The 25,155-nt window shown below is 40.3% G+C and overlaps 1 protein-coding gene across 1 annotated transcript in view; it reads right to left on the bottom strand.

Annotated features, from left to right (window-relative positions):
- Positions 1-25,155, bottom strand: part of itgae.2 (integrin, alpha E, tandem duplicate 2) — a 120,785-nt gene that overhangs the window by 55,543 nt on the left and 40,087 nt on the right. The window contains exons 11-13 of the mRNA XM_028807184.2: positions 20,181-20,331; positions 10,748-10,818; positions 3,708-3,831 (exon numbers count right to left, since the gene is read on the bottom strand). Of these exons, the coding sequence (XP_028663017.2) occupies positions 3,708-3,831; positions 10,748-10,818; positions 20,181-20,331 (346 nt within the window). The remainder of the gene's footprint in view (positions 1-3,707; positions 3,832-10,747; positions 10,819-20,180; positions 20,332-25,155) is intronic.

Genomic DNA, 25,155 nt, shown 5'->3' with positions numbered 1-25,155 from the left:
GGGCTATGCATACGAACTTAAAAGGTTTAAATAAAACAGAAATATATATTTTATTTTTACTTGCTTAACTTGTGGAGGGTGTATCCTGTAGCAAAGCCCTAACTTTTTTCGTGAAAGCCCGTTTCAGTCAATAAGTCTTAAAAAAACGTGTAAAGATATTGACAATAAGCTAAGTCATCTGCAGCAAAGTTTTATAAATGAGGGTTTCTCCTTTTTAGACAATAAGCTACGCAAACCCAGGAAGACATGGAATCGTTTAAATCAAGTATCATTACATCTTCCTTTCTTAAAGAGAAGTAAGGCAGTACTTATAAGCTTACATATTTATATATAGACATACATATATATATATATATATATATCTATATCCGAAGCCGTGCAAGCACACTCTTTTGAGAATGCAACGTATAGTTGTACAGAAGAAAAGCAATCTTGCCTCAAATGAATGGCAACTTTTTGTAGGTCTTTGAAGTTAATTTAAACTTTAGGTTTACACGGTGCTTTCTTTCCGAAGTACCTGCACTCATGAAAATGTCTGTATGTGTCAGTCGGTCAAATCCACGCGCTTCGCACCGGCGAAGTACCGCTTTTAAATTTTTATTAAGAAGAAAATAAAACGTTTTTAAATTGAGGGAAAATATACTAATAACAGTTTGTTAAGGATCAGTTTTTTTGTGAAGCTGCCTTTACTCGAGTGATCACTTCGACCTGACTTGGTGGCCAAGTGTAAGCGTTACCTGGAAGTAACCACCCATACAATCAGATTGTGAATCAGACTACGAATGCCGTGAATGTAATTACACACTCACTGCACTTGCTTACGGTAATCGAACCTCGGACGTCAGCGCTAGAGGGGCTTAGCAGCGGTGAAGTATTGCTTTTAAATTTTAATTAAGAACAAAAGAAAACCTCAGAGGTTCGATTCCCGAAAGGGAGTGAAGTGAGTGTCCGGTTACCTAGCAGGTAACGCTTATGGTCGGACAGCAAATGACGTAACATCAGCCATGGTGCCTTCAGTTGTGAGAAGCAGATCATAGAATGATTGAAAATAGTTTTGCATTTACCTTTTTAGTAAAAGGCGAGCTTTTAAGCCTGAGAAATCACCCCGTAAATGCACACGTTTAATTGCACATGTGTTAATATGTATGGTTACACAGTATTAAAAGACAGTGAACAACGTCAGTTACCTTTGTTCCCGCGTTTGATAAAAGGCGAGCTTTTAAGCCTGAGAAATCACCCCGTAAATGCACACGTTTAATTGCACATGTGTTAATATGTATGCTTACACAGTATTAAAAGACAGTCAAAAATTAACGTCATTTACCTTCGTTCCCGCGTTTGACTCGTGCTGTAAATCTCTTCCTTGTTTTTAGGTCACGTGATTACGTAGGAGGCGTGATGACGCGATACGTGACTCCACCTCCTCCATTACAGTATATGGACAAAAAATATGTTCCAGTTATGACCATTACGCGTAGAATTTCGAAATGAAACCTGCCTAACTTTTGTAAGTAAGCTGTAAGGAATGAGCCTGCCAAATTTCAGCCTTCCACCTACACGGGAAGTTCGAGAATTAGTGATGAGTGAGTCAGTCAGTCAGTCAGTCAATCAGTCAGTCAGTCAGTCAGTGAGTCAGTGAGGGCTTTGCCTTTTATTAATATGTATAGATTACCTCACTGTAAACTTGCACTACAGTTATAATATTGCCCAACAGTCTATGTCACTTGATCAACTTCCTTTTGTTGATTATATCACTGTTTAAACCAACAAATAGTAAGTTTTTCCTTGCTTCCACTTGGTATTCGCTGAAATTCTTCTATTTTCCCCCGTGCTTTTCCCATTGTCTTTCACATGAGGCTGAGCTTAAAGGCTATTTATATTGATTTGCATAATTCTGGGAGGAGTTGGGGCAGGACAGCAGTTATTTTTATAAGCTGACCGGGATTTATGTAGTGGAAGAACGTGGAAGTTTGCGTACACACAGATTCATGCATCTGGATTTTTCTGTGTGTACGCACATTCTCGCTTTTGTGCTTACGCCATGTTATAGTGTGAGCTACGCATAGTGTTATACATGAGGCCCCAGGTCTTTATGGTGACAACCTGCAAACTTCAGTCTTTTTTATGACAGACTTGTGTTGGGGATTCTTCCTTGCCTGACAGTCATTCAGGCCATGGCAATAAAGGATTCTCTTAATGGTGGATATAAACACTTTGGCACCTGATGCCTCCAACTCCTTCACTAGATTTTTGTTGTTGTCTTGGGGTTCAGTTTAAGCCATGTTAGTAAAATTCATTCTTCCCTGGGAGTTAATTTGTGACTGTCTGTGTTTGTACAAAAGAAAGCTTCTGGTACCTTCAGTCATTTATAAATTGCTCCAGAGGAATAACCAGACAAGCGAGGGTCCACAACTTTTTTTTTTCCCTGAGGTTTTGGCTAAATTGCTTTGAAGTTCCCATCATATCAAGTGCAACATTGCCCTTTAATACAACCACAGCCACATTCCCAGTTAACTCAAATAAGAAAATTTTGCAACTAGAGGCTTCAAAAAGTTATTACAGTACAACAATTTCTGTAATGTTCCAGACTGTTTAAACAGACATTCAATTTGGTGTACATAAATGTTCACACACTAAAAATCTGATATAGTAAGTAAATGCTGAAATCAATCTATCTCTTCGCTATTATTTTGACATTACCACTTATGGAAATAAAATTTATACCATAATTGACTTAACAAAGGAAATGTATGGTAACGTGAAAGTCTTTAGCTTAGGTGTATGTAAACTTTTGGTCTCAACTGTTTGTATACAGTAGAACCCTAAATCCTTGGGTGATACGTTCCAAGACCTACTGCAGATTCCTAAAACTGCAAATAGTAGGCAACCCTATACAGTATATACTGTAAGTCGTTTTTCATGTTTTTCATTTACAGGTATATTCATACCTATGATGAAGTTTAATTGAAGAATTATGCACAATAAGACATTACCATCATAAAGTAATATTAAATTACATTGTGCATTGTTATACGTTTTAGCTTAACCTTCAAGGAAAATGGAGCAATGAAAAAAATATCATGTTTAAACACATGTTTATATTAAATTTTTACGTTTATTTCTTAATAAATTATCTTTGCATATTGTGGGTACTCACCAGCTTCTCCGTACTCTATTGTTTTCACTGATGGGAAGCACTGTGGCTTCTCTTTGCAGGCTTTGAAGAAACTGCCAGCATCACTACGTGTACTTTGGTGCTTTGGGGTCATTTTTAAGCAAAATTAAGAGATATTTTCACAACAACACTAGCGAACGCTAGAGGCTACAGACTGGTTAATACTGTACCTGATGTGTCAGCGTGGTGAAAACGACGTCAGACACAAAGGCACACAACCCAACAAGCTGCTGTCGTGTGCTGGATTTTTGCAACATACTGTACACGGAATTCACCAATAATTTATTTCTGGAATTTTCTGTTTAATGTTTTCAATTTAATATTTTCTAAACCATGGATAACTGAAATTGCAGAAACCAAATCCACAGGGGTTCTACTGTATATATATTTCCATTAATAATTGCAATTTATGTAGAAAATATATAATTAATTTACCTTCCATCTTATATTAACTTTATATTGTTTTCTTGAAATGTATACATAACATATCATGAGTGATGTGAGGCCTACAAATTATATTAGAAATAGTTACCTAGGTAGGAATATTTTCCAGCTGATGAAGATGAATCATTCAAAAACTTAACATCATTCATTTTCTTTAGAATTAAACCCCCACTCCAATCATATGCTCCAACAGCACCAAAAAGAAGAGTTCCCTGAAAAGAAATGAAGAGATTAAATTAACACACAGTATAGTGGGACAGCATGGTGGCACTGTGGTTACAACTACTGCCACATTGATCCAGCATGCTAAGTTTAAACACCATGGCTTTTAGTTGAAGAGTCTGAATGTTCTTCTTGAGTCTGTGTGGGTTTTCCACTCACATTTCCAAACATAAGCAGATTAGGGCAAATGGCATTTAGTAAGCTGTGTGCATGAGTGAGCCTGCATTCTCAAAACTGTTTCAAAGGGCAGGAGCATATCTCAGCAGCACTGGGAGCAGTACAGAAAGCAGCACTGGTCAAATTGAATGTTAAGCCATTGCAGAACATACTGTATACAGTCATATGAAAAAGTTTGGGAGCCCCTCTCAGCCTGCATAATAATTTACTCTATTATCAACAAAAAAGATAACAGTGGTATGTCTTTCATTTCCTAGGAACATCTGAGTACTGGGGTTTTTTCCGAACAAAGATTTTTAGTGAAGCAGTACTTAGTTGTATGAAATTAAATCAAATGTGAAAAACTGGCTGTGCAAAAATGTGGGTCCCCTTGTAATTTTGCTGATTTGAATGCATGTAACTGCTCAATACTGATTACTTGCAACACCAAATTGGTTGGATTAGCTCGTTAAGCCTTGAACTTCATAGACAGGTGTGTCCAATCATGAGAAAAGGTATTTAAGGTGGTCAATTGCAAGTTGTGCTTCCCTTTGACTCTCCTCTGAAGAGTGATAGCATGGAATCCTCAAAGCAACTCTCAAAAGATCTGAAAACAAAGATTGTTCAGTCTCATGGTTTAGGGGAAGGCGACAAAAAGCTATCTCAGAGGTTTAAACTGTCAGTTTCAACTGCAAGGAATGTAATCAGGAAATGGAATTACACAGGCACAGTTGCTGTTAAACCCAGGTCTGGCAGGCCAAGAAAAATACAGGAGCGGCATATGCGCAGTATTGTGAGAATGGTTACAGACAACCAACCCATAGATCACCTCCAAAGACCTGCAAGAACATCTTGCTGCAGATGGTGTATCTGTACATCGTTCTACAATGCAGCGCAATTTGTACAAAGAACATCTGTATGGCAGGGTGATGAGAAAGAAGCCCTTTCTGCACTCACACCACAAACAGAGTCGCTTGTTGTATGCAAATGCTCATTTAGACAAGCCAGGATCTTTTTGGAACAAAGTACTTTGGACTGATGAGACAAAAATTGAGTTATTTGGTCATAACAAAAAGCGCTTTGCATGGCGGAAGAAGAACACCACATTCCAAGAAAAACACCTGCTACCTACTATCAAATTTGGTGGAGGTTCCATCATGCTGTGGGGCTGTGTGGCTAGTTCAGGGACTGGGGTCCTTGTTAAAGTTGATGGTTGGATCAATTCAACCCAATATCAACAAATTCTTCAGGATAATGTTCAAGCATCAGTCACAAAGCTGAAGTTACGCAGGGGTTGGATATTCCAACAAGACAATGACCTAAAACACAGTTTGAAATCTACAAAGGCATTCATGCAGAGGGAGAAGTACAATGTTCTGGAATGGCCGTCACAGTCCCCTGACTTGAATATCATTGAAAATCTATGGGATGATTTGAAGCAGGCTGTCCATGCTCAGCAGCCATCAAATTTAACTGAACTGGAGAGATTTTGTATGGAAGAATGGTCAAAAATACCTCCATCCAGAATCCAGACACTCATTAAAGGCTATAAGAGGCATCTAGAGGCTGTTATATTTGCAAAAGGAGGCTCAACGAAGTATTGATGTAATATCTCTGTTGGGGTGCCCACATTTATGCACCTGTCTAATTTTGTTACGATGCATATTGCATATTTTCTGTTAATCCAATAAACTTAATGTCACTGCTGAAATACTACTGTTTCCATAAGGCATGTCATATATTAAAAGGAAGTTGCTACTTTGAAACTCAGCCAATGATAAACAAAAATCCAAAGAATTAGGAGGGGTTCCCAAACTTTTTCATATGACTGTATGTACTGTACCACCTATTTAAAAAAAAACCATAATAAATAATAAAAAGAAAACCCTGATACTCTTTTAAGATGAAAAATAAAAGGTTATTAGTTCTGTTTTATTACTGTATGTATTGGACTTCAGAAAGAAAAATATATAATTCTTCCATGCTTTGACATGACCATATAATCAGCTGTGAGCTGCCACCAGTTAGATCTTTAGAAAAATTGCCAAGTTTGGTCAAATGTGGAAATTAGAAATGATGGCAATATGGATCTGTAACTAATAAAAACACCCCATCTTTCCCCAATAAGGAAAAAGAGTCTTAGCATTCATTCTGTGAACACAATAGACATAGTTACAGATGTATCTATCATCTAACCTGGACTTTCAGTTTACGGTTGCCAGGTGCTTATTTAGAAAGTACTGGGTGCAAGGCAGGAACCAACCTTGGTCAAGGCACCACTCTCACGGATGGCACACTTGCATATATCAATAATCTCTTGTACTGGGACAATGTGGAGGTTGCCAAATAATCTAACTTGGGCATCTTTGAGATATAGGAGAAGAAGAAAAGCAGACACTGAGAGAATATCCTCTCTTTGACACACTGCATTTGAGTACTTTTATAGCTAACGATTTATTCAACAAAAGTGTATCAAGGAATACTACTGGGGCCCCTTCATACCAACAGTAGTACACCTTTATAATGCCACACCGTAACTACTCTCTTATCTTTAGTCAACTCAGATTTTTTCTTTTTTCTTTTGGGTCTTTCTTGTTTGTGTTTGTTGGGGGCTGTTGTTGTTTGATATAATATTTCCTGAGCTTCTGTGAAAAACTAAATTTCCACTTAGGACAAATAAAGAATTATTTAACCAGCATGCAAACTCCACAGGGGCAGTACCAGCTACTGTTTTAGCAATAACCATTGAAACAATTTTTAATCCAAGCAACTATCTTTATACCTGTGGTTGGTCTACCACATTAACACAATGAACTGCTCTATATGCCAATATTGAGTCCACAATAACATTTGTGAGTTAGTGTTTCAAATCTTCCAACCATGGTCATATATTCTTGAGTCTCTGGTCATAATTCTGCTTTGAAGAATAAGGCTGGCTGGTTTAATAACATGATATCCGATTCATTAGTGGAAGAATCACAGAGAAGCGCAGCAAATGGAGCTGCTAAAAATCAAACTTTATTGTTGAAAACACATTTTTTGAAGTCAATGGAGTTTTCATAACTAGGAAGAAGTGAAAGCCCATATGGCACATATGTGAACAGTGTGAACACAACTGGGATGAAAACTTGAATTGCCAGTACAGTGGAACCTCGGTTCACGAACGTCTCGGAACACGTACAAATCGGTTTACGACCAAAAAGTTTGCCAAACGTTTGCATCTGTTCATGACCACACACTCGGTATACGAACAAGCCAGTTTCCCTTTCGGTTTGTAAGTGTTCAGTCTCTTCCTGTGCATTTCCTGTGCAGTGAGCGAGAGAGACAGAGAGAGAGAGAGCGCGACACACACACGAGACAGACACACACACACAGGCGTGAGAGAGAGACACACACACACACACAGGCAGCACGAGAGAGACGCACACACACACAGGCAGCGCGAGAGAGAGAGGGACATACACACACAGGCAGCGCGAGAGAGAGAGCTGGAGGCATAAGGTAGAGAAGGTAGTTAAAGAATGCACTGGGCTTGATTTTGTTTTCACTTCTGTTTACAGCGATCGGTTCGCAGTGTGCATTGTTGCAATGTTACTTTTCTTGGTGGTTTATTATATTACGGATTTTTTCAAATGTTCATTTTTTTCCCTGTGCTTAAAACTCATTAAAAAAGTGTTTTTAGCCTGCGGTTGGTAGCGCTATAGTGCAAACTATTGTAGTGTTAGTTTTCTCTGTTGTTCAAGGTTTTCTCAGTGTTATTCAATGTTTTTACATTTAGTTTACTATTACGCAGTGCATTCTATGGTTTAATTAACTATATTTGTGCTTAAAAATTAAAAAAAAAAATATTTACATACAGTTCGTATGGTCTGGAACAGATTAATTGTATTTACATATAATCCTATGGGGGAAATTACTTCAGTTCACGACCAAATCGGGTTACGACCAGAGTTTTGGAACAAATTATGGTCCACTTTACTTTGGTGGACATCACAAATTCTTGCACTTACCGGTAAGTCAATCCTTTTCTAGGGAGAATTTTAAAGTAGTAAATACCTTATCACCAAAATGACCCTCCTTGAAAACAACACAATAAACACATTTTTACAGGAATTCCGAAATAATGGACTGACCTTCAAATGAGATTTTTTAAGTGAAAAAGTGATTCCTGCATGAATTCTAACTATGTGTACTCATGCATGTGCCACTGATACTAATAATTCTTGGATTTTAATTATTCACAAACAAAAAACATTTATTCCCTTCAAATTGCTTTGATAAAGAGAATAAAAAGGCATTACCAGTTGTCACGCGTGTGCACATTGGGGACAGCTTAAGGACTCTGGTGATGGTAATTCCCCGCCACTGTACAGGTTAGCTCTGTATACTAATGCCTTTTTTATTCCTCCTTCTGCAAACCCATAGACTGACAACTGTAACACCAATGGTGGCACTTCAGGTTTCAGCTCACCTGGACTTGCTTCGTCCTGCCAGAAGTCTTGAAATTCCACCACCTTGGGCAGTAAATATTTAGACTGTCATCTGAAAAGACCTTTTTTTTGTCAACGCTGTTTATAAACCATGTTTATATCCCAATTATATGGGATTTGCCTACAGGCGCCCAAATCTTTATTTGTCTCTGCTTACTTTCTTACACCGTCTATAATGTTACGAGTAGCTTATGGTAAAACCATATGAAGGATGTACAACTCAGTGTTGTGTGAATCCCTTGCTTGCAACTGATAGTTTGTATTTCCTTTATTATAAGATACATGTATCCAACACAACTAAATATACAGTATCTTGATTCACAATGCTGGCTGGGTAATGAAACAAGTACAGTAATTACGGAATGGTTGATTTCAGGCTTAAATAGCACATTTTTGTGTTTTAACTCCATTTGCATGTACATGCTGTAGTTGCCTCAATTATGCCAGAAACCACAAACAACAGTAGATCGTTTCTGTGGCATCTTAAGTGTCTCCTTTTATCACACAGGCTACGTTTTTTAAAACAAAGTTGGCAATTATAGATTAATCAATTGTTTCAGAAGTTTGTTATTTTCAAAGTTCCTGATGTTAGTGATTAGACTTTGTTAAGGCTTATGCATATTGAAAAATCAAGAACTAGCTATTACAATTGAAGGATCAGAGCTGCAGTACTTACTCTTAACTGGAGATGGTATCCTATTTGCTCCTTTGTCATTCAAATATATCATATTTTACTTGTTACACTACATGTCTTCAAGGACCCAATAAACTACACAAATTCAATGCTTGCTTATTAGTTTTAAGCTGTTATACAGAAGGTTGCCCCATGATTTAAAGCATTATAAGCTGAGCCACACAAATGTCTGGCAAATATGGAAGTTTTGAAACACTAACTAAATGTACTTTATTTTGCAATGAATATGGAGTAGCTCAATTAATAAATCATTGTAGGCTAGCCACAGGTACAGATACAGTAAGCCAGTTAGAAAATGACCGGACGTACTACTGCAGCAAAGTCCATTACATTCAGAGGATAAACAGAATGCTTGTGTTCCCTCATCAGGGCTAAGTAAGACTATAAAATAAAAACATTTCAACTCACAGCTGATGGCTCATATCCTCTCACTCTAAAAGTAGGCACAAATGGCTTATTTTTACTTCTGAACTGATTTCATAATTGATTAAAAATGGCAATAATGAAAGCCATTTCTGCTTTGAAAGACCAATGAGGTTTTCCTGGTTTATTAAGTGAAATCATGCAGGATTTTAAAAAATAGGCAAGTACGACCAATGCCTAAACCGAAGACATGACAATCTATTATATCTTTATTTTATATTATAAATAAAACAAACCTACTGCTGATTTAGGCCACTCTTTCTGCAGATATAATCACTTTTCTTAGCAGATGAAAATGAGGAAGCTGCCACTTCCTCAGGAGAAACAACATTTTAGTCTTCTGATGGCTTTTTGCACAAGTCATTGAGTAGTTGAGTTATTCTAAATGATTCATCATCCTATGTAATCTTGTGATCCATATTGTTTTTTTGGATACAGTACATGGCCTGGCATTGATGCAGCAGCAGCTTTGGTGATTATCATGCCTGGCAATGTTGATTTAGGCTGGAGAGCATGAATAGCTGCCCTGTGCCATTTTTCTGCTCATCCTTCTTAGAATACTTAGTGTATCATCTTCATTTAATTTGCTACACTAAGTGGCAATGCATAGTCCTTCACTCATCTTTTTCTCCAACCAAGCTCACTGACATTTATTTTAACAACTTATTCTACTGCATCTGTGTCTTTTCCAGCTTTAACAAACTTTGATTCCATGTCTTTGAGACTTGTGCTCACAGTAGGTTTGTTAAGACTAACACAAAGTAACTTGATGATGATTGGTTAACATTCAACCCTGCTCATATACATTGTCATTTCTGAGAGTACTAGTACATGATTGGAAAAATGTATACAAAACAAAAACATGCATTGTTGTTTTTACTGGATTGTTTCTGCTTTTAAAAAATGGCACAATAGGCTTTGAATATTGTTTATGGACCTAACACAACTATGCAAGAAATCTGCACCCTTAAGTCATGAATTCTACGCAATACAACTGCTGTTGTTATGATGATAAAATTAAATTGTATAACTCTCCAATGTGCTTAAACAAAAGCAGCACTGATTTTAAATAGAAAATCTCAAACTTCTCTTACCATTCTTTGTTAAATTTATTCAACCTCAATATCTATTAGTAATACTTACATCTTCAGTAAGATGAGTGCTAAATCCCGCCTCTGACAGCTCAAATTGAAAGGCAGCTACATCTTGTGTTCCTGTCCAGAGAAAGAGTTAAGTATGTTATTTACTACTATCTTTTAGATTGCTATATGCATATAGGATAGTCTGCCTCTCATATACACTTTGCAGTTTTTATGTGGGTAGTAACGATGCCACTGTAATGATTTCACAGATAATGTCCAATTTTTGTCTTAAGTGTTTATTTATTATTTTAATCATTAGTTTGGTGCGCTCATTTCATTCACACTTTTTGTGTTCTTTTCTTCATGCATATCACCATTTTCTGTGCTTGTTTTTGTGGGCTCCACCATTTCAGAATCTTTAGCTATATAATGATCGGCATCATGATCACATTATAAAAATTACTGTGCATGTTAAACAGCATCTAAACTTTGTACAGATATTAAAAACGACTTTGCAAATGTGCCCTGTGATGGATTGGTGTCCTGTCCAGGGTTTCTTCCTGCCTTATGCCCTATGCTAGCTGTGATGGATTCCAGCTCCCCCATGACCCTGATCTGGATTATGTGGGTTATGCGAGTTTGCAAATTTAAATTTGATTCTTAATTTTGTTGCTCTGGTTTAAGGTTATTTTTTATTTAATGTTTTTCAAATATCATTTGGTATATTGTGGTTTGGTTTTTTTTGCCTTTGTACAATATTGTGATTTTCTTTGATTTTTAAAATATTTTTTAGGAAAGTTCTGATTTCAACTCTACTTTTCCATTTGGCTTCTCCATTTAATATGACTATCAGTCCTTTTGTCTTAATATGTTTTGATCTTGGCAATCATTGACACTCAATTTAAACTTAAAGTGGCCAGTCAAAAGCTTTTGTGGGTAATTCTGGATTATTTTTACTTTATTATTTTCAATAAATTATGTTTGCTTCTATTATTGATGAGCAAGAGAATTTATGTTGAAACCACTGTGCTACAGCAATCCATGAATGGGCTGATGATATGTCCCAGCCCCTTGTTTTGGATGTCATTTTTTCCCTAGCTCCTCTTGTCTGTGGCTCTTACTAAGAAACACCTATCATGAAGCTGTCACATAATAGGGGATAGGGAAATAAAAAGTACTAGCCAGCCCGCGGCGTACCATACGCCGCATAATCAGGCCGCTTTTTTAATGATTTTTAAGCACAGGGAAAAAATTAACATTTGAAAAATCCGGAGGAGAGGGGAAGGACGCCCATTACGCCCCATCCGTCATGCTAGTCTGCTGATTTCTCGTTCAGTAACCTGTGAGTAGTGATGGGCGGGGTGAAGCCTCGCGAAGCATCAACACGTTTGAAGCAATTGTGTCGGAAATCGTATCGAAGCTTCGAAGCATTTGACACTCACCTCTCTCATGACACCTCCTGGCCATTTTCATTAACGTTACAGAAACTTATGATACACTTCAATGGCGTCTGTTAAAAGTCGTATTGCTTTTATTTTTTCATAGCTACAGACTGACAACGAAGAGAAGGGTTCGTCAGCAGCTTCTAGTGTGTGATGTCTAAAAAATATAAATATAACTAACGCCGACAGGCAGAATGCACTATACGATATCCATCCATCCATCCATTGTCTCCCGCTTATCCAAGGTCGGGTCGCGGGGGCAGCAGCCTGAGCAGAGATGCCCCGACTTCCCTCTCCCCGGCCACTTCTTCTAGCTCTTCCGGGAGAATCCCAAGGTGTTCCCAGGCCAGCCGGGAGACATAGTCCCTCCAACGTGTCCTGGGTCTTCCCCGGGGCCTCCTCCCGGTTAGACGTGCCCGGAACACCTCACCAGGGAGGCGTCCAGGAGGCATCCTGATCAGATGCCCGAGCCACCTCATCTGACTCCTCTCGATGCGGAGGAGCAGCGGCTCTACTCTGAGCCCCTCCCGGATGACTGAGCTTCTCACCCAATCTTTAAGGGAAAGCCCAGACACCCTGCAGAGGAAACTCATTTCAGCCGCTTGTATTCGCGATCTCGTTCTTTTGGTCACTACCCATAGCTCATGACCATAGGTGAGGGTAGGAACATAGATCGACTGGTAAATTGAGAGCTTTGCCTTGCGGCTCAGCTCCTTTTTCACCACGACAGACCGATGCAGCGCCCGCATTACTGCGGATACCGCACCGATCCGCCTGTCGATCTCATGCTCCATTCTTCCCTCACTCGTGAACAAGACCCCGAGATACTTGAACTCCTCCACTTGGGGCAGGATCTCGCTACCAACCCTGAGAGGGCACTCCACCCTTTTCCGGCTGAGGACCATGGTCTCGGATTTGGAGGTGCTGATTCTCATCCCAGCCGCTTCACACTCGGCTGCGAACCGATCCAGAGAGAGCTGAAGATCACGGCCTGATGAAGCAAACAGGACAACATCATCTGCAAAAAGCAGTGACCCAATCCTGAGCCCACCAAACCGGACCCCCTCAACGCCCTGGCTGTGCCTAGAAATTCTGTCCATAAAAGTTATGAACAGAATCGGTGACAAAGGGCAGCCCTGGCGGAGTCCAACTCTCACTGGAAACGGGTTTGACTTACTGCCAGCAATGCGGACCAGGCTCTGGCAACGATCGTACAGGGACCGAATAGCCCTTATCAAGGGGGCCGGTACCCCATACTCTCAGAGTACCCCCCACAGGATTCCCCGAGGGACACGGTCGAATGCCTTTTCCAAGTCCACAAAACACATGTAGACTGGTTGGGCAAACTCCCATGCACCCTCCAGGACCCTGCTAAGGGTATAGAGCTGGTCCACTGTTCCGCGACCAGGACGAAAACCACACTGTTCCTCCTGAATCCGAGGCTCGACTATCCGACGGACCCTCCTCTCCAGGACCCCTGAATAGACTTTTCCAGGGAGGCTGAGGAGTGTGATCCCTCTGTAGTTGGAACACACCCTCCGATCCCCTTTCTTAAAGAGGGGGACCACCACCCCGGTCTGCCAATCCAGAGGCACTGTCCCTGATGTCCATGCGATGTTGCAGAGGCGTGTCAACCAAGACAGTCCTACAACATCCAGAGCCTTGAGGAACTCTGGGCGTATCTCATCCACCCCCGGGGCCCTGCCACCAAGGAGTTTTTTGACCACCTCGGTGACCTCAGTCCCAGAGATGGGGGAGCCCACCTCTGAGTCCCCAGGCTCTGCTTCCTCATTGGAAGGCATGTTAATGGGATTGAGTAGGTCTTCGAAGTACTCCCCCCATCGACCCACAACGTCCCGAGTCGAGGTCAGCAGCGCACCATCCCCACCATATACAGTGTTGACACTGCACTGCTTCCCCTTCCTGAGACGCCGGATGGTGGACCAGAATCTCCTCGAAGCCGTCCAAAAGTCGTTCTCCATGGCCTCCCCAAACTCCTCCCACGCCCGAGTTTTTGCCTCAGCAACCACCAAAGCCGCATTCCGCTTGGCCTGCCGGTACCTATCAGCTGCCTCCAGGGTCCCACAGGACAAAAGGGTCCTGTAGGACTCCTTCTTCAGCTTGACGGCATCCCTCACTGCCGGTGTCCACCAACGGGTTCGGGGATTGCCGCCACGACAGGCACCAACCACCTTACGGCCACAGCTCCGGTCAGCCGCCTCAATAATAGAGGCACGGAACATGGCCCATTCAGACTCAATGTCCCCCACCTCCCTCGGGATGTGGTCGAAGTTCTGCCGGAGGTGGGAGTTGAAGCTACTTCTGACAGGGGGCTCTGCCAGACGTTCCCAGCAGACCCTCACAACACGTTTGGGCCTACCACGCCTGACCGGCCTCCTCCTCCACCATCGAAGCCAACTCACCACCAGGTGGTGATCTGTTGACAGCTCCGCCCCTCTCTTCACCCAAGTGTCCAAGACATGTGGCCGCAAGTCCGATGACACGACCACAAAGTCGATCATCGAACTGAGGCCTAGGGTGTCCTGGTGCCAAGTGCACATATGAACACCCCTATGCTTGAACATGGTGTTCGTTATGGACAATCCGTGACGAGCACAGAAGTCCTATACGATACGCACTATACGATAGCAAGAGTTAAACAAAATAAGACGCCTCACCTCATGCATTCCCAGCTCTTTCAATTAGTATTTACTTTTGCACTGTATCATTATAATCGCTCCTGTTATTAGTATTATAATTAACCCTGATCTTTTCTTGAGATCACATTTAATAGCCTTAAATGTTTTCTTTGCTCTGTCTTAATTAAAACGGAGTAGACAGAAAATAAAGGTTTATCCCTGTACTTTGTCATGATATAGGTAAGCACATTTGAGAAAGAAAATGTGAAATCCTTAAATCACAGATGTCATTATTCGATCAAGTATTAAAATCTGCAGTGCTTAGAAAGCTTGACACAGTGTCGAAACCTGAGTATCGAGCGGCCCATCACTACCTGTGAGTCACGTAGAGTTTTCATTGTTGTTTGCAATTCTGGCCACATTTCGCGTACTGAGTTGTTCCGGAGTCACAGTTGAGAAACAGTTTTTTAATGTCTTTTAAGCACAGGGGAAAAAATGAACATGTAGCCCAGTGCATTCTTTAACTGCCTTGTGGCGCTGTAGTAGTACGGATGCTTTGCAGTAAGGAGACAGTGGAAGATTGTGGGTTCGCTTCACGGTTCCTCCCTGTGTGGATAGCAAATTATCCGCGACAAACAAACTGTTTAACACGCTGCAAACCAATCCGCGCCGCTTTTTCAATGTTTTTTAAGCAGAAGGAAAAAAATGAACATTTGCAAAATCCGTAACGCTGCTTTCAGTAAGTACAATGCACACGCGTTTAATTTGTCAGCCACTTTTTGCCAGCTGTCTTTTCTGGTTTGGGCCGCTTTTGCAGTGTTACCTCTTGTGTATATTATATCTTGAAATCCTTCGAGTTGCTAATTAACTAACTAACACCCACCCACTCAGCTTGTGTGAAAAAAATGCGCCCGTTCTTTCATCATTTTGTTGTAGCCTATCAAAGACTTGCTGATCATGTTTTGTAGATTTAATATATATTGGCTTTTCACTCAGCGCGAGGGCGCGCATTCATCTCAGATTATTACATCTTGCTAGACCAGGGGTAGGCAACGTCGGTCCTGGTGAGCCGCAGTGGCTACAGGTTTTCATTTCAACCCAATTGCTTAATTAGAAACCAATCATTGCCAATCTCAGACCTTATTTAATTTTATGGCTTGTTAGTCTGTGCAATGTAAGGCTCTTATATCGTAGATTTTTTTCCTTTCCAAAGATATCATCCAAATGATATGAAGCCTAAAACAGATCATTTCAGTCTGTCACATTTTTCTATTAAGTGTTTTATTAAATCAAACAGTGCATGATGAACACACAGAGATGTAATTGGAAAAAAGCTAGCTGGAGAACTGCTGGCTGCTTTGTCTTTTACATCTTATTGCTAATAAGGAGCAATTAAAACACTGAATGCAGCAGTTTAAGATTGAAATAAGCAATTAAGGTTGGAGAACCTTAACAAGCGAGACCACTAAAATGAAGCATTAAAATGTCACTTAAGCAATATGTGCTTCATCAGCAATAATTGAGTTCTCGTTAAGGAACTGGGTTGGAACAAAAACCTGCACATACTGCGGCTCACCAGGACCGACGTTGCCTACCCCTGTGCTAGACTAATCTGCTACACGGCTGCGTTTGAAAAGCCGACTTATCCTGGATGAGTTTCACCGGCATTAATGATTAGGAATCTGGTTGGAACAAAACCCTGCAGCCACAGGGGTTCACCAGGACCGAGTTTGGCAAACACTGCTGAACAGAGATGAAACCGACTCAGGTGAGGAGTGGGGGCGGACAAAGTAGTTGGAGCTATTGATTATTCAGTGTTGTTTGCCTGGGTGTCTGATCTGCTCAACAGGATTATAAATAAAAGGAAAACAATGTGAAGGCAATGCCACAGGTGATCCTGTGGTATAGCGGGTCCACAGCTCCCCTTCAAAAGCCCATTTTTAAATAAATAATCATCGCACTCACAGTGTAGCGAGGGGCGTGGAAGTGTGGCTGAAACGGTTTCCGGGTAGACTCGTGCTTCGGGCATTTCTCCCCTGTGCAGTGTGTGAGCGAGTGAGGAGAGAGAGAGAATGCTGGTACGTTAGAGTGAGTGAGAGCAGGCTCGAAGGCAATGTGTTCCTGTGGTATAGCGGGTCCATAGCTCACCTTCAAAAGGCCATTTTTAATCAGGCGACTGACAGTAGTGGAGTCAGGCACAGAGAAGGTCAGCTGCAGAGAGAGCGTCTCGACTGTTGCAGGGCCTGAAGCAGGTGAGACGCTAATGAAAAAGAGGCACATCTCTTATTGGTTTTTAAAGACTGCTTCCTTCATTGTGTTTTAACTTCAGTTTTAAAGGATTGAGCGGCTCTCTCTTGCGCTGCCTGTGTGTGCCCTCTGTCTCTCTGTGGCGCTGCCTCTATGTGTGTGCGCGGCTCTCTCTCGCGCTGCCTCTGTGTGTGTGCGTGGCTCTCTCTCGCGCGCTGCCTGTGTATGCGCTTGTCTCTCTCTGGCGTTGCCTCTGTGTGTGTGTGCGCGGCTGTCTCTCTCGCGCTGCCTGTGTGTGCCTCTGTCTCTCTCTGGCGTTGCCTCTGTGTGTGTGTGTGTGCCTCTGTCTCTCTGGCGCTGCCTGTGTGTGCGTGGCTCTCTCTCTCGCGCTGCCTGTGTGTGCCTCTGTCTTTCTCTGGCGCTGCCTCTGTGTGAACCAAGATTCCACTGAGGTTGACTAATGAAAAGTCAACGTGGCTCAGAGCTGCAAGTGGCCTGTGGCACAGACAAACAGAAATGATGGCATGTTTTTCGAGGCGTCGCGTCCGAGTTGGTGGGCGTGGCTGTGATTTTTTCGTCGTATCCAATGGTCTAAGAGTTGGTGGGCGTGGCTCCTTCCTGCGTGCGCCATTGACGTCTTACTTGTCAGCGGTTTAGTGAATCCACGCTCCTTCCGGCGTGCTTTCCATGGTTGGCTACTTGTCTTCTGGTTTAGTGAATTATATATATAGATGAGCTCAAAGGAGACAATCATCTATAATACACCATTGTGTACCTTTTTGCATCTGTAACAATCACAGTTCTTTAACCTCAAAGTAAAGTTTATTGAGGTAGGTTCTGTGGTCCCATCTGTAATTTTTGGCTTTGCTTTCTAGTTTATACTTTTTGACTAGCACTTTGGATACATCACTAATGTTTTTATATATTGATGGATCCTGCTTTTTAGCTTCACATTTGCTTCACCTTTGACTGGTCCTACTTGACTTCATATTTACAGTATGATCTCTTCCCTATCATTTATTTGACTACTTTTTTAAAGTTTTGGCCTTACATTATAAAAACTACTTCTTTATACTCCAAAGTACCTTTTTTGCTGTCAATTCAATCTGATATGCATATTATCCTAGGTTTGTACTTTTACTCACACCTTAAGGGGCAGTGTGTCATGTTGCTGTTTGTCAGCTATGATCATTTTGCATAAGTCTCAGTGCTGATGAACTATGCATCACTATCTGTGGATCAACAGTGTTATGTTTTATCCAGTGTTGTTGCCCTAGCATAAGATTATATTGTATATGGTGTTTTTGGTTTACTTTTTGTGTAATTTTGTGATATTCTTTGATATTATGTTTATTAATTACTTGTATTCTCGCATTATACTTTTAACACATGTAGTTTTGTTCATTATCTGCCCTGTCTCCTTTACGTAGAGCCAAACGAGGTAAGATGACCAACATATGTTGCTGGGGTACTGCCCCCAGTTGAATTTAAGGAGTGCTTTGTGTTTGTATTCTTGATTTCTGTGCTTCATTTTTGGATTTATTGGCTCTGATCCCTGCTTTGGCTATAAGGTACTTTTATTAGATTCTGATTTTTGATTTAGTTGCTTAACCTATTTTTGCCTTTTTGCTACTTTTTCCTTTTCATTGTTAAACAAATTCTTTAAGTATAAAAAAACAATGAACATTTTGTGAACCTTTGAATTTTTCATACTTAAAAATCTTCTCCCTCTTTGCAGTCATTTTCTAACTATCTGAACCTGCAAAAAAGCCCTTAAAAAAGAGAATGTGAATTTCTTTACTATAAAGTAAAAAGTACTTTTGGCAGTGTTTCTTCAACATTGATTTTGAGTTAGGCAATGGCACTCATGAATTATGGTTTTTGTTATGATGACTGTTATTCTGGTTGTTTATCAACCACTTTGCTAGCAATTACATCATAGGAGGCAGTGTTGTTCTGTCATAAAGGTAATCTAACACAAACAAATCAAATACAAGTTTCTATTTCTGCTGAAAGTTTGATTGACTTTATTCCTTAATCTATCTAGTTTTTCTAGTAACAAAAATATTAAGGTGGCTGTTTATCACACCAGTTTGACACTAAAACTATTGAAAGTGACCCTAGTCTACCTAATGAAAGAAAAATATTTTCAGAAAAGTAATGTTTATTAACTTTTGATCCAACATAGCCCAACTGGACTGAACATCCTCACATTATTACTTGCAGTAATAAATATTTATATCATACTGTAGCTGCCTCTTTTCCAGGTTCCCAATATCAAGCAGCTTCTGAACTGTCAAGGTTGGATATAGCAATAAATCAATGCATAAGAAAGGAAAACCTGCCGTCTAATAGAGCTCATTTAAAAACTTTTGTGAAAAATTAAAAAAAATGACAAAAATTCACTAAAAAGTAAAGAAAGAAACAAAGAAAAATGTTTTTTTCTTAGTTTCATTACAATTTTTGCTTTCATATAGTATATTCATATGATCTTACAGAGACAGGGTTATTGCTAAGAGATGCAAGTTTAACTTCACTTCATCTTGAACCTGCTTATCTTCCATGCCTTGCTAACCTCAAGACAGAACAATTATTACACTGATCTCTACTCAAAATGACAAGAAATAATTTAGAATACTCTATTTACATGTTATCTTATAGGTGTTAAAACAGAACCCACCAGTATCTATTTAAATATGTGTTCTACTGTACATTGTAATATATAGCAAAACTTTCTAAAGTTAAGGTAAATGCTTAAATTAATTTAAAATAACATTAACTAACTAAAATGGCCCTTAGAAATAAACAAAAAATAAACATATTCAGCATTCAAACTATTATCTTCGTTAGATTCAAAATTGGATTGATTTAAATTTTCCAGTCTAGTCTGGAATAGTGCTGCATTTCCCTTGAGCTCCAATATGTTATTTTTCTGTCATTTCGTAGTTATGGTAAAATACTTACACATTGTTCTTGTAGTGGCTATACCACAAACAGATGATTAGGGAAAATTCTGAAAAATATTTAATATAACTTTACAGCTCAATGACTATGTCTGAGCATAAACATTTCATTTCATGTTTCTTTTTACTAGCATTTTTTAAATTTAGTATTAAGTTCTTGTTAAAGCTGTATAAAAACACCTGTTTCCAGTAACTTGTTTTACCTTCAATGCCAGTGATGCTTTTTTCTAGTGAGTGAAGCAACCCATCCAAGGCACCATAGTTATCAACTGTAAACAGGTGTTTGTCATTTGGATCAGATGCAATCTGCTGCAGTTCAGTTTTCCCTTTTGACTTATTGAAGTCCGCACCAACCTACAAATAAGCAAAAATCAAAAATAAATAAATTCAAACATCCAAACTGCATACACATATGTATTTTGTTTGTGTGTGTATTATATATATTGTCACACACGAGTGAGTAGGGAGCAGCCGAACGGCTCAACAGAGCGTAGTGCTGAGCGGTATGACCAAAATTCTATATCACGGTATTTTTCAAAATTATACCGGTTTCACAGTATTCATCCATCCATCCATCCATTTTCTAACCCGCTGAATCCAAACACAGGGTCATGGGGGTCTGCTGGAGCCAATCCCAGCCAACACAGGGCACAAGGCAGGAACCAATCCCGGGCAGGGTGCCAACCCACCGCAGTCACAGTATTCAACAGTATTTTTTTCCCATGCATGAGTGGATGTTAACCACATACTGCAATTACTGCAGTAGACTGGCTAAGAATAACCTATTCCACTGTCATGAGAATTGTACATTGTACAAAAAAACATTTTAATGAATATAGAACCTTTTTATTGAACAAATTTGCAAATAACTTAAACTAAAATTTTGACAACATATTTTCAACCATCCAAAGAGGCATTTAGACTTAGTAAAATATCTAGAGGTGCTTGTCAATAGTTCTATTGCACTGAACATGTCTTAGAAAAGGAATAAATAGTAAATATTTTTTGTAAACCAACTACACTTTCTGTTAATGTTAACAATGTCTGTCCACTAACACATTAGTTATATGGATTGTAATGGCATTGGTTATCTTGATCCACCGCTTGCTTTTTTTGTTGTAGGTAGTACCTCTAGCAAACGCGTCTACAAGTGATGTCTGACTCAGATGTCCTCTAGCCTTTTTCAGTTTTACCTGAGGACGTGGAGGGTGCCAATCTTAGTTCCATAAATTCATGGTACTCCAAGGCATGTTTGCGGCTAAGGTGGTGCAGCAATTTGCTTGTGATTCTGCCTCTGGTGACAACTTTAGCTCGACAGCATTTGCAGTAAATAGTTGTTTGGTCCACATCCGACCTTTTAAAAACAAAGTATCTCCAGACAACAGACACGGCTCCTTTTTTCGGCAAAAGTTCTTCTGTGTTATCATGTTCAACTTTATCGTCTGCTACAGCTTCAGTTTCTGAATGTTCTCTGTCCATTTTCACCGCACAATACCTCCACTAACACATGTACTCTGTTGAATGCATGTTTAGCGATGTAGCAGTGAAAAAGGTCCCCCCTTAAACAGTTTCCCGCTGCGCCACATTTTGAACATTGTTGAGGCTATTTAAACCGGTATTGCGGTATACGAAAAATCCATATCATAACAGAAATAAAAAACAGTTTTCGGTATGAAACGGTATACCTCCCAGCACTAATGGAGCGTGATACTCCCCAGGGAATAGGTTTGGAACAGAATGCTAACTCCTCTCTCTTTTGTTTAGCAGGAAAACTGAAGAGCAAACAAACCCATAAGAAGTCACGCACTCGAGTTCCCTTCTGTGATTACAAGCACACCCCCATCCCATTCTGATGACATTACTTCCGGCTCCACACTTCTACACCACCGAGACGTCTCCTGGATTTTTGTATCATCCCTTGTACCTAATTTCCTGTCCGTCTGTTATATAAATCCGCCTGTTGTACTAACATGTTGTCCTGGCTGTATTCATTTATATGTATGCCAAAGTCTTCGTTAGACGAGCGGACCTCACAGTATACGGGGCAGGAAAAACCCCAGACCTTTATAAGAGTGTTGTCTCTTCCTTTATATCTTTCACAATATACAGTTAGGTCCATAAATATTTGGACAGAGACAACTTTTTTCTAATTTTGCTTCTGTACATTACCACAATCAATTTTAAATGAAACAACTCAGGTGCAGTTGAGGTGCACACTTTCAGCTTTAATTCAGTGGGGTGAACAAAATGATTACATAAAAATGTGAGGCAACTAAAGCATTTTTTAACACAATCCCTTCATTTCAGGGGCTCAAAAGTAATTGGACAATTGACTCAAAGGCTATTTCATGGGCAGGTGTGGGCAAGTCCGTCGTTATGTCATTATCAATTAAGAAGATAAAAGGCCTGGAGTTTATTTGAGGTATGGTGCTTGCATGTGTAAGATTTTGCTGTGAACAGACAACATGCGGTCAAAGGAGCTCTCCATGCAAGTGAAAGAAGCCATCCTTAAGCTGCGAAAACAGAAAAAACCCATCCGAGAAATTGCTACAATATTACGAGTGGCAAAATCTACAGTTTGGTACATCCTGAGAAAGAAAGCAAACACTGGTGAACTCAGCAACGCAAAAAGACCTGGACGTCCACGGAAGACAACAGTGGTAGATGATCACAGAATCATTTCCATGATGAAGAGAAACCCCTTCACAACAGCAAACCAAGTGAACAACACTCTCCAGGGGGTAGGCGTATCGATATCCAAGTCTACCATAAAGAGAACACTGCATGAAAGTAAATATGGAGGGTGCACTGCAAGGTGCAAGCCACTCATAAGCCTCAAGAATAGAAAGGCTAGATTGGACTTTGCTAAAGAACATCTAAAAAGCCAGCACAGTTGTGGAAAAACATTCTTTGGACAGATGAAACCAAGATCAACTTCTACCAGAATGATGGCAAAAAAAAGTATGGAGAAGGCATGGAACAGCTCATTATCCAAAGCATACCACATCATCTGTAAAACATGGTAGAGGCAGTGTGATGGCTTGGGCATGCATGGCTGCCAGTGGCACAGGGACACTAGTGTTTATTGATGATGTGACACAGGACAGAAGCAGCCGAATGAATTCTGAGGTGTTCAGAGACATATGTCTGCTCCACTCCAGCTAAATGCAGTCAAATTGAATGGGCAGCGTTTCATGATACAGACGGACAATGACCCAAAACATACAGCCAAAGCAACCAGGAGTTTATTAAAGCAAAGAAGTGGAAAATTCTTGAATGGCCAAGTCAGTCACCTGATCTTAACTCAATTGAGCATGCATTTCACTTGTTGAAGACTAAACTTCAGACAGAAAGGCCCACAAACAAACAGCAACTGAAAGCCACTGCAGTAAAGGCCTGGCAGAGCATTAAAAAGGAGGAAACCCAGCATCTGGTGATGTCCATGAGTTCAAGACTTCAGGCTCTCATTGCCAGCAAAGGGTTTTCAATCAAGTATTAGAAATGAACATTTTATTTCCAGTTATTTAATTTGTCCAATTACTTTTGAGCCCCTGAAATGAAGGGATTGTGTTAAAAAAAATGCTTTAGTTGCCTCACGTTTTTATGCAATCGTTTTGTTCACCCCACTGAATTAAAGCTGAAAGTCTGCACTTCAACTGCATCTGAGTTGTTTCATTTAAAATTCATTGTGGTAATGTACAGAACCAAAATTAGAAAAAAGTTGTCTCTGTCCAAATATTTATGGACCTAACTGTATGTATATACATGTATGTATATATATATACAGTACTGTGCAAAAGTTTGAGGCAGGTGTGAAAAATGCTGTAAACAAAGAATGCTTTCAAAAATGTGTTAAAAGTGTTAATCATTTATTTTCATCAATCAACAAAATGTAGTGAATGAACAAAAGAGAAATCTAAATCAAATCAATATTTGGTGTGACCACCCTTTGCCTTCAAAACAGCATCAATTCTTCTAGGTACACTTGCACACAGTTTTTGAAGGTACTCGGCTGGTAGGGTTGTTCCAAACATCTTGGAGAACTAACCACAGATCTTCTGTGGATGTAGGCTTCCTCACATCCTTCCGTCTCTTCATGTAATCCCAGACACACTCGATGATGTTGAGATCAGGGCTCTGTGGGGGCCATACCATCACTTCCAGGACTTCTTGTTCTTCTTTACGCTGAAGATAGTTCTTAATGACTTTGGCTGTATGTTTGGGGTCGTTGTCCTGCTGCAGAATAAATTTGGGGCCAATCATACGCCTCCCTGATGGTATTGCATGATGGATAAGTATCTGCCTGTATTTCTCAGCATTGAGAACACCATTAATCCTGACCAAATCTCCAACTCCATTTGCAGAAATGCAGCCCCAAACATTCAAGAAACCTCCACCATGCTTCACTGTTGCCTGCAGACACTCATTATTGTACTGCTCTCCAGCCCTTCGACGAACAAATTGCCTTCTGCTACAGCCAAATATTTCAAATTTTGACTCATCAGTCCAGAGCACCTGCTGCCATTTTTCTGCACCCTAGTTCCTATGTTTTCGTGCATACTTGAGTCGCTTGGCCTTGTTTCCACGTCAGAGGCTTTTTGGCTGCAACTCTTCCATGAAGACCACTTCTGGCCAGACTACTCCGGACAGTAGATGGGTGTACCTGGGTCCCACTGGTTTCTGCCAGTTCTGAGCTGATGGCACTGCTGGACATCTTCCGATTTCGAAGGGTAATAAGCTTGATGTGTCTTTCATCTGCTGCACTAAGTTTCCTTGGCCGACCACTGCGTCTATGATCCTCAACGTTGCCCGTTTCTTTGTGCTTCTTCAAAAGAGCTTGAACAGCACATCTTGAAACCCCAGTCTGCTTTGAAATCTTTGTCTGGGAGAGACCTTGCTGATGCAGTATAACTACCTTGTGTCTTGTTGCTGTGCTCAGTCTTGCCATGACATGAAACTGTCTTCCACAACCTCACCTTGGTAGCAGAGTTTGGCTGTTCCTCACCCAGTTTTAAGCCTCCTACACAGCTGTTTCTGTTTCAGTTAATGACTGTGTTTCAACCTACGTGTGACATTGATGATCATTAGCACCTGTTTGTTATAATTGGTTGATCATACACCTGACTATAATCCTACAAAATCCTTGACTTTGTGCAAGTGTACCTACAAGAATTGATG

The sequence above is a fragment of the Erpetoichthys calabaricus genome, chromosome 8 (assembly GCF_900747795.2).
Source record: "Erpetoichthys calabaricus chromosome 8, fErpCal1.3, whole genome shotgun sequence".
NCBI lineage: Eukaryota > Metazoa > Chordata > Cladistia > Polypteriformes > Polypteridae > Erpetoichthys > Erpetoichthys calabaricus.
Note: the sequence above shows the minus strand (reverse complement) of the source record. Positions and strands in the feature narration are given on the sequence as shown.